At 38.1% G+C, this 11,147-nt stretch overlaps 1 protein-coding gene across 1 annotated transcript; it reads left to right on the top strand.

The window, feature by feature from the left end:
- Positions 1 to 1,762: 1,762 nt before the first annotated feature.
- LOC148551103 (uncharacterized) lies at positions 1,763 to 2,461 on the top strand. Its single transcript, XM_088494704.1, has one exon. It carries the CDS (start codon positions 1,763 to 1,765, stop codon positions 2,459 to 2,461), a length of 699 nt encoding a protein of 232 aa, XP_088350830.1.
- The last annotated feature ends 8,686 nt before the right edge of the window (positions 2,462 to 11,147 follow it).

Raw genomic sequence — 11,147 nt, 5'->3', positions numbered from 1 at the left:
TAATGCTTTATTGGGCCGAGACTGGATTCACAGAGTTGGAGCTGTACCATCTACTATGCATCAAAGTGTCCTCCTTTGGAAAAGGATGGAAAGCCTAAAATCGTTAAGGCTGATTCAAATTTATATCTCGAGCAGCTGCATGTCGATTTTAGGGTATATAATCTGAAATTGAAGCCTTTAAATGTTGACAGGATGTTAAATTCCTATAACTGTGAGGGCTACAACTTGTCTTCAGAAGGTTTGACGGTAAAACTGCACCATCCACATCTTACTGTGACCCCAACTGGCTGGGATTGTTCATCTTAGAAGTGATTCGAGGCGTTATTCGATGGAACATGCTCAAGATGTTTCGGATTTCCTAGTAATTTTAAATAATTATATAAGTAATTTCCCTTCAGTAGAGAATAAAAATGGTTCTTCTGATGAAGTTGAATCATTTAGGAATCTAATTTCTTCTTTGAGTAGCAAAAATTCGATGTCTTCAATCGAATTTAGTCATGGTTTAATTTTTTCTTCATTATGTAATGCAAATGATGTTATTAGTCGAACTACTAATATAATAGTAGAAGTCCATTGTGTTGAAAATGAAGCTGTTGTTAATCCAGCAAATGATCAAGTTCATTTTATTCCTAATGAATCTGTTGATTTCTCTTTTGATTGCATCTATGATTTAGAACCTTTGGATTTTGAAAAATATTCAGTAAAAGATGAGGATCATTTAAAAGGATTTGAATCCCAAGATCCCTTAGAGAAAATTAATTTGGGATCTCTTGATGATGTTCGAATTACTTACATCTATAAAGACCTTACGAATCCTTTTCGAACTAAAATTTTCCATCTTTTACATCCTGTAGAATATCGATTAGCATTGAAACCAAATGCTAGACCTGTGAAGCAAACTCCCCGACGGTTTGCTCCAGAAATCAATCAAAAGATTAAGGAAGAAATAGAACGGTTAATTAAAGCAAAATTTATTCGAATCGCACGTTATGTTGAATGGGTTTCGAATATTGTTCCCGTAATGAAGAAAAATGGAAAATTAAGGGTGTGCATTGATTTTAGAGATCTGAATAATGCTACCCCGAAAGATGAGTATTTTATGCCAATAGTAGATATGTTGATCGATTCTGCAGTGGGGAATAAAATTTTAAGTTTTATGGACGGTTATTTAAGATATAACCAAATCTTCATTACAGAAGATGATGTGTCCAAAACTGCTTTCCGTTGTCCCGGGGCATTAGGCACTTATGAATGGGTGGTTATGCCATTCGGTTTGAAAAATGCTGGTGCAACTTACCGGCGAGCAATGAATGCCATATTCTATGAGTATATTGGGAGATTTATGAAAGTGTATATTGATGATGTTATGGTCAAATCGATTTCGGTGGATCAACACATTGATCACTTAAGGAAAGCGTTTGTTACTATGCAGAAAAAAGGATTAAAAATGAATCCTTTGAAATGTGCCTTTGGTGTGTTAGCTGGGAACTTATTTGGTTTTGTTGTTCATAAAAAAGGGATTGCAATCGATAAGAGTAAGGGTGATGCAATATTATCATTGTCTTCACCTAAATCGAAAAAAGAAGTGTAATCGTTCCTGGGAAAAGTAAATTATCCTCGAAGGTTCATTTCGAATCTTTCTGATCGAACCCGAGTGTTTGCTCCTTTAGTAAAACTAAAAAATGATTCACAATTCGAATGGACACATGAGCATCAACAGGCATTTGAGTCGATAAAGGCTTATTTATCTAAGGCTCCAATAATGGCAAATGTTCATCCACATGAGCCTTTGAAACTGTATATTGCAGCATCTACAAACACAATTAGGTGTATGCTAGCCCAAGATGACGAGAACAGGCATGAACGGGCAATTTATTACCTTAGTCGTATTTTGACTGATATCGAAGCAAGGTATTCCCCAATAGAAAAATTGTGTTTATTATCCCTATACTATGCGTGCATGAAATTAAAGTGTTACATGGTAGCTAAATCAGTAAAAGTTATGGCACAAACTGATCTTGTTAAATATATGTTGAGTTTTCCAATATTACGAGGTCGTTTAGGAAAATGGATGCTAGCTTTGATAGAATTTGATTTACAATATGTCCCAACAAAAGCTGTGAAAGGTCAGGTCATTGTAGATTTTTTAGTTGATAATTCGAATAATCTGAATGACCAGGGGGCAAATGTACTTGATGTTAAAGTCGATTATTGGAAGTTATATTTTGATGGATCGAAGCATAAGGATGGTGCAGGGGTAGGAATTCTTATTATCTCACTAGGAGGGATTCCATCAGAATTCCTGTTTGGGCTAAAATATCCTTGCTTGAATAATATGGTAGAGTATGAAGCTTTAATTTTGAGCCTTGAAATCTTGATCGGAAAAGGGGTCTTTGGAAGTCCAAATCCTAGGAGATTCTTAGTTAGTCCTGAAACAGTTATCGAAGGAGTTCAAATGTAATAATGAGAAGTTGCAAAAATATTTGGCAACGGCTTAGGAGTTGTTAACTTCTTTTTGAAAAGTTTCCTTGGTTCATATCCCAAGAATCCAGAACGAGATTGCCAATGAGTTAGCCCAGATTGCTTTGAGATATAGAATTAGCCCAGAAACATTGAGAAAATTGGCTAGTATCCATCAAATTTTGGTACCTTCAGATGAAAGGGAAGCTTTGTGTGTAGGTGAATGGGAGGATGATTATTGAAGGAAGCCTATTGCTGAGTATTTAAATAATCCTAGCATATCAGTCGATAGAAAGATAAAATTGCGAGCAATAAATTTTGTCTTGATGGCTGATGAGCTATATAAGAAAGGAATCGATGGGAGTCTTTCGATATGTCGAAGTCAAGATGATAAAGACATTGCTCGAGGTGATGTTCATAAAGGCATATGTGGTTTTCATTAGGCTGGGATGAAGATGAAATGGGTGTTGTATCGAAATCATGTCTATTGGCCCTCCATGATCAAAGATTGTATCGAATACGCAAAGGCGTGTTAAGAATATCAAAAGCATGGGTCGATACAACAGATCCCAGTGTCTGAGTTGTATTCGATTATTAAGCCATGGCCGTTTAGAGGTTGGGCTCTGGATCTTATTAGATTGATTCACCTCCCTTCAACGAAACATCATAAATTTATTCTGGTAGCAATTGACTATTTTACAAAGTGGGTCGAAGCAATTTCTTTAATAGAAGTTGGGCAAAATGAAATAATAGATTTTATCGAGGAACATATAATCCATCGATTTGGAATTCCTCAAACATTAAGTACTGACCAAGAGACTATGTTTACTGGTCAGCGAATTAAAAATTTTGCAGCTTCGAGGAATATTAATATGGTTACTTCAACCCCCCTATCATGCACAGGCTAACGGGCAAGTTGAGGCAGCAAATAAAATTCTCATAAGTTTGATTAAAAAACAAATCGAAAATAGACCCCGAACTTGGCATGAAACATTAAGTCAAGTACTGTGGGCTTATCGAAATTCACCAAGAGGGTCGACAGGTACGTCGCCTTATAAATTAGTGTATGGCCATGATGTTGTGCTACCATTGAAAATCAATCTTAATACTTTGAGGGTGTCAAAGCAAGATGATTTGCCAGTCGATGATTATTGGAATGCAATGTTTTATGAGTTGAATGAGTTAGACTCAGAGCGTATTTTGACGCTTGAAAATGTGATTCGGCAAAAAGAAAGTGTTTCTCGAAATTATAATCAACGAATAAAAGAGAAATTCTTTAGTGTAGGTGAGTTGGTTTTGAATGTTATTTTGCCAATGGAAAAGAAATCGAGAGTTCTTGGCAAATGGTCCCATACTTGGGAAGGCCCTTTCCAAGTGATTGGATTATATTCTAGAAATGCATATCGAGTCAAGGATATCGAATCCGGAAATATAATCAATTCAATAAACAGAAAGTATCTGAAGAAATATCATTGCTTGCTAAATTAGAATTAAAATGCATAAGTCTAAAGATAAAGGAAATCATTACAAGTATTGAATTCTAAGGTGAAGAAATGTAAGGTGCCATGAGCTCTGCCAAGTCTGAGCGTAACTTAACCCTTTTACTGTCCAAAACTGAAAGTGTTTCGACTTGCTTATATTCTTCATATTGGGCCTTATCAAGTTGCTTCTCACATTCTTCTTGCTTGGCCTTAATAAGACGGATTTCTTGCACAAGCTTTTGTTGTTCATGTTGGACAGTGGCTAGAGGTGTGGCTAAATCAGCTTTCCTCTTCCAAATTTTGGAAAGTCTTTCATTAATTTGAGCCAATTCTGCTTCAAGTTCTCTTTCTTCCTTATAAAAATGAGCTTGAACAGAAAAGGCTTGAGAAATTCTTAAGTCAAATTCTTCACTGGAAGCTTTAATTGGCTGGAGAGCTGTAGTATAGCTTTCTGATTCAGTTCTGATCTTAGCTACTTCATCTTTAATCTCTTGTAGCTTTTCTTGGGTAGTTACGCTTCTGTTGGCAACTTGTATAAATTGGTTGACTATGGCAGAGTGTGGGGACGGAACCTGAAGTTCAAGAGATGAACTTAAAATATCAGACAAAGTTTGTTTAGGGTTGCGTCATTGGTCCACTCGATGGGTGGATGGTCCAGGAGCTTGAGAAGTGCCAAAAGTTGTTCTCGAGCATTAACATTTAGCTCGGACGGAAGACCAGATGTAGAAGGACCTATGAGTACAGGAGTAGAAGTGAGCACTTTATCTTACTGAATAACTTGATTCAGGATGGTGACCAAGGTAACCAGGTCAGCATTGGTAGATTCAGTAGGCATACCCAGATCTCTAGATCTCGGACCAGGAGGAGTTTGAAGTTCAGCATGATTGGATGGACTGGAAGTTCTTTGTGGTGAAGGAATGGTTTCTGGAATTTGAGATGGTGAATCCGAATCAGGGACAATAGTTTCAGGGACTGAGTCAGAATCAGGGGCCACCTGAGATCCAGTAGAGGCTTCAGCTTGGTTTGATGGAGAAACATGTCCAATATTTAAAGTTTGTGTTGGAGAATGATGGGCATGCTCCTCTGTTAAATCAACTACTTGTGTCCCTGTTGAAATTGGAAAAGCTACCTGAAGAGGTTCAGTAGATACAGTGGGTTGAATTGATGAATGGGATGCTAGTTGTCCTAAACCTTGTGGATGTTGTTAAGGTGGTTAGTCAGGTGCAAGAGATGAGGTGATTGATTGAGCAGCAGTAACAGGCTGATATACAACATACATGAGTCGAGATTTATGTTGATTGAATCGAAATACATTTAAAAACAATATAATGTTATTGGAATGAGTATTGTTCTTCGAATCAATTGAGAGCCCGAATCTGAATCAATTGTATCATCCGAATGAGAGGATGTAGTAAGGATATTTTGGATGGATGGCTCGCTGTCATCAGAAGAGCTCTCGCTTGATGGTTGCAACTATAACTGATAAAAGATTGAAATAAAGAGGATTGTAAGTGGATGTAGTTTTCGAAGAATTTCGGTTTAAATATATATATATATATATATATATATATATATATATATATAAGTAGAGAGTAATTACCCTTCTAGAAGTCCTTGAAGGAGTTCTTCGACTCTTCTTTAGTGGTTGTCATGAGGAAGCAGTAGCTTCGATTTTCCTTTTTAGAGGCTTCTTGGGAGAGCCTTCAGTAGCAGGGACCACTCGGACAACAGAACACTTGATCTCTTCTAAAGTACGACTGTACTTAGAATAGTAGGTGGTCCACCAATCGAAGTAAGATTTTGTAATGTATGAGCTTCGATCGTAAACAAGATGATTATAACCCCCATTTTTGTTGTTGATTCTTCGAGAGGAAAATGTCAAGCTCTTTCTTTGAAGGCAAAGTGATATGGCAAAAGGGTTTGCTGTTTCTGGGGAGTGGAGTTGGGATAGCTTGTGAGAAGCCTAGCTGTCTAGCTGTATAATGAGGAGCATACAGAGTTGCTTTGAAACATTCTTTTTTTATGCGGAGGTAGCCCTGTTGGAATCACCTGTACAGTTAGTAAATTTGCCCAACTCCTGTTAGCAAGTTTGTTCTCTTTGGTATCGTTGAGGAAGAGGAGACATTCGAGCCAAGAAGGACCACAATTTCAACGCAAAAAAGGGGTGAAATTGAGATCCTCATTATGGAAGTCTTTACAAGAATGAGAGAGGGAAAAACAGTCCAAAATCGGTCTTCATCCGATTGAGCCTCTGGAAAATTTGGCTTGAAATTAGCCAGTCGAAAGCCTTCGATGTGCTGTTTGTCTAAACCTCCACCTACAGGCTTTATCATGTATCTCTCAAAAATTGCATTAAGCCAAAGCTGGAGAAGCCAGGGGGCCCCCCGTACTGATCAAGTAATTGTTTCAAAGACAATTAACGAATTGGCCAAGTTCTTCGAAAATATACCCTAAAAGTAGTGATAAACCACTATTTTATGGTTTATCTTGTGCTCAATTGAGTGGATTTCATCAACTCTTTATCCACTTATTCATAATATTTGCATGGTTTTACATTTACCTTCCTAATTATGTGCTTTGATTGAAAACATGCTTCTTTGGTCTTAATTTGCTAATATTAATCCTCTCTTATTACCATTAGATGCCTTGATATGTGTGTTAAGTGATTTCAGAGATTACAGGGCAGGAATGGCTCAGAGGATGAAAAGGAAGCATGCAAAAGTGGAAGGAATACAAGAAGTTAGTTCGCACTCAAACGGCTATAACTTTAGCTACAGAGGTCCAAATGACGCGGTTCTAATTGCGTTGAAAAGCTAACGTCCGGGGCTTCGATTTGATATATAACACGTTATAGTTTCCCTGACGCTAGGCGATGCGACCGCGTGATCCATGCCGCCGCGTTGCAGTGACGGAAATCCAGCGTGGCAAAATTTGAAACCAGCGAATTCTGGACTGTTTCTGACCCATTTTGCGGCTCAGAAAATACATATTAGAGGCTATAAAGTGGGAGACTGTATCCATTCATGAGAGGGCTCTCATATTTACAATTTTAGGAGTAGATGTAGTTTTTAGAGAGAGAGGTTCTCTCCTCTCTCTTAGGATTAGGATTTCGGATTTCTCTTAGTTTTAGGAGTGACTCTCAATCCCAGGTTCTTTATTTTTATTTATTTTCTCCATTTAATTTATAAACATCTATGCCAGATTTAATTTCTTTTGTTAATGCAATTCGAGGTATTTTCAAATTTAAGATTGCTTTGCTTATATTGATGCTTTTAATTTAATTTAGATATTTTTCTCCCTTTTGGCTTTGGTCAAGTGATTGGTAGTACTTGAGTTATCAAACTCAGCAAGTGATTGAAATTGACAGATTTTGCTTTAGCTAGGATTGCTCTAACACTAGTCTCTCCACAGGAGTTGACTAGGACTTGAGAATCAAGCTAATCAGTCCACTTAACCTTCCTTTGTTTAATAAAGGCTGACCAAGTGGGATTAAAATCCAATTCTCTTCACACTTGATAAGGATAACTAGGATAGGAATTCCAATTCTTATACCTTGCCAAGAGATTTTATTATTATTATTTTATTTTACTTGTCATATAACATATTTCCTCCTTACTTCCAAAACCCAAATTTACAAACTCATAACCAATAATAAGAACATACCTCCCTGCAATTCCTTGAGAAGACGATCCGAGGTTTGAATACTCGGTTATCAATTTCAAAGGGGTTTGTTACTTGTGACAACCAAAACGTTTGTATGAAAGGACTTTTGAAGGTTTAGAAACTATACTTGCAACGAGGATTTATCCGCAAATTTCTAGACCACGCAAAAGTTCTCTCATCAAAATGGCGCCGTTGCCGGGGAACTGCAAACGTGTGCCTTATTATTGGTTATTGTAAATATTTTATTTTTGCTTGTTTATTTGTTTTTATTTTATTTTTTCTTTTTCTTAAGTTAAGAGGTTATTGGTTTTTATTTTAAAATTTTTATTTTATCTTATCTTATTTCAAAAATCAAATTTCAAAATTCAATTTTAAAAATTTTAAAAATTTAATTTTCAAATTAAAAATTTAAATAACCTTTTAATTTCAATTTGTTTTTATTTTTAATTTCTATTTACTATGAACTCTCACCCCTTTGGCTATGAGTCTGGTTACAATTATGTTGCAGGAAGAAGAAACTACAATGAGAACAGGCATCAAGGTTGGAACAATCAAAGATGGGAGGAGCCACAAGGACTTGATCAATCCTCATGGCAACAACCACCTCCAATGGACTATCAACAACCACCACCATATGCCTATGAACCCTTTCCTCAACATAACTTTGGACCACCAAACTCACAAGCCCCTTTCTGCCATTCACCTCTATATGACCCTAACCCTCAACCACCATACCAACCACCTTATGAGCCATATGAACCATATATAGAACCACCCCAATTCCAATCCAATCACTCCCAACCACCACCACTTTCTTTTGTATCATGTCCAAGTCCGGCAACCCGAGAAGCAGATGTTCGCCTAAGGGAAACAGTAAATAAATTTCAAACAACCATTCAACAACTGGAGCAAGTAGTAATTCAATGGGTTTCAGGGCACTTAAATACACAAGGATCAGCCACAGCCCCATGTGGATAGTCTAGTGAAGAGCGTAGCATGAAGGAGATACCAGAAACCCTAGTGGACAAGACAGAGAATGAATTCGTACTAGAACAAGTAGAAGAAGCTATCATTGCTCAAGAAGAAGAGTTGGTTGAAGATCTAGGAGATGCAGAACCTCCATGTGAAAGTCAAGACATAGAGCCTCCTTCCAAGACGGTTGAATTTGATGCTGAGGAGGGTGTACCACCTCCAAAGCATATCATAGTTGAAGACTTGGAAGAGGTTGATCAAGAGATGGAGATTCAAGAAGAAGAAGCATAACCTCCCATGCCCTTGGAAAGCAATGAAGAGGAGATTAAATTGGAAGAGAGCTGCCAAGAGGAAGAGGTTGAAAGTGAAGAAGCTCGCAAAGAGGTGGTAATTATCAGAGAAGAGCACAAGGGAGTGGAACTTGCAATTTCATTAAAAATACCTCCCCCTAAGTTGCCATCATCCTTCACAACATTCAAGTGGGTAAAATTCATATCCCTTAGCTTTCTAATTCCACTTGAATATGGGCTACTAGAGACGGATGGTCAACTTAGAGCTCTTTGTGGCATTAAGAGTAAGAGGAAGATGACCAGTGATAAGAATTGTCAAGCAAGGTTCATCATGGTTGGAAGCTTTAAGTTTAAATGCAAAGGTTGGTATAAAGCTCAACTGAATGGGTCTAGGAAGTTGTTTGGTCGCTGCAATGAGAATTCATATCACCTTTCACCCGGCTGGAAAAATACAGATCAAGACAAAAACGGGTGTAAAAGTAAAGTTTGGGATCCTGGAATCTGTTCTGGCATTTGTCACTCCGGGAGCCTAAGAATCTGTTTGAAGTTTCTTAAGGGCTTTACATGCTTAGTTTGGGATCCCGGAGGACACTGGAATCGCAAACATTGGTGGAGATTCCTGGATGGGTTCAAGCACAAGCCACCATAACAGGAAGCTTACCAAATGTCCAACTTAAGGACTTTAACTAAAAGTGCTAGGTGGGAGACAACCCACCATGGTATGATCGTTCATTTTTCATTTTTTATTTATTTGTTTTCGAATTTTATTTTATTTTATTATATTGAACCTGGAGTTTTGCATTAACACTGCATTCTGCATCTTTTTTTTCAGATTATCAAAAAAAAAAGCGAGCACGCGACGCGACCGCATCAGCGACGCGTCCGCGTCGCAAGGAGATGGGAGACAATATTAATATGAACAGAGAGTTTCGCAGGAGCAGTGCTGGAGGCGTGCCAATGGCACAAATCACCCCACGCGACCGCGTCACCCACGCGGCTGCGTGACCTGAAATCGACGTCAACCGGGTGCATGGCCGAAAGTTGAGCTGGAGTTGGGCTGGAATCGTGCTGGAAGCCCAAGCCTCACCACGCGAACGCGTGTCCCACGCGTCCGCGTCATATCCCCATGATGGCCACTCACGCGATCGCGTCAACCACGCGACCGCGTCACCCAGGATTTTGGCAATACTAAGTTTTGAACAGAGAGTTGTGCGACCACGAGGCTGCACTCGCGCCACTAGCACAAATCGAGTCACGCGATCGCGTGCCCCACGCGTCCGCGTCGCCTAACCTTATTGTGCACCACGCGACCGCGTCACCCATGCGACCGCGTCGCCAGCGTCGCACAACCTATCCAGATTAGTGCCAATTTTCTTATCTTTTCTTCTCCGAATCCTTATTCTTCTTATCTTTTCTTACTTCTTTTTTTTTTCTTCCCTTCTTATTCTCTCTCACTTCCATTTTATTTTATTTAATTCATTTGCATACTTTCATTCATTATATATTTTTATTTTTCTAAAATTATTATTGGTGTTCAAATATTCTTATTCAACTGTTACATCTTTTCTGGTATTTTCTTGATGCTTAGTGACTTGTTTTATTTTGAATAGGTAATACTATTTATATCAATGCCAATCTTTTATACCTGTATTACTTTTACATTGATATGAATTTATATTATCTCTCCTTACCCACACTCTCTCCCTCATTGTTGCAATATTTTGCACCACTAGTATGCCATGTGCTTCTATTATTTTCTCACTTGCATGTTGTAAGCTACCATGTAATTGAGACCCTCACTTTTGGCATTAACCAACCCATGTTTTATTTGTCTTCTATCTTTGCTTTGGGTTACTTTTCTTCCCTTTTTCTTTCAGGATGGCCACCAGGAAGAGAACCGGAAGACGTTCACATGGGAGAGACAAACAAGTTTCTACGCACATTCCTTGATGAGAAAAGCGTCAGTTGAAACAACCCGTCCACCTGCACATCTCAGCATGCACCGAGGACGGTGCAATCTTTAAGTGTGGGGAGGTCGATACCGATCTCCATGGGTTAGTTACCTTCTTCTCAACACCATTGTTTTATTTTCTTTGTTTGTTTGTTCGTTGTTGCATTTGCATGATTGATTGCATATTTGTTTGATTTTTGCATATTTTACCACTTGGTTGAAGTAATATTTTCTTTTTCAAGAAACCTTTTAAGAGTATTTCACTAATTTGAATAAAATTTTTTGTTACACTTGTTTGAAGAAATATTATATTGGAACATGGTTTAGAGC

Source organism: Arachis ipaensis, chromosome B7, assembly GCF_059453495.1.
Source record: "Arachis ipaensis isolate K30076 ecotype BB chromosome B7, ASM5945349v1, whole genome shotgun sequence".
Taxonomy (NCBI): Eukaryota; Viridiplantae; Streptophyta; class Magnoliopsida; order Fabales; family Fabaceae; genus Arachis; species Arachis ipaensis.
This window is presented reverse-complemented; position numbering and strand designations above follow the sequence as displayed.

Coding starts and splice junctions, on each gene's coding strand:
- LOC148551103 (XM_088494704.1), top strand. CDS start 1,763: ATGGCAAATGTTCATCCACATGAGCCTTTGAAACTGTATATTGCAGCA.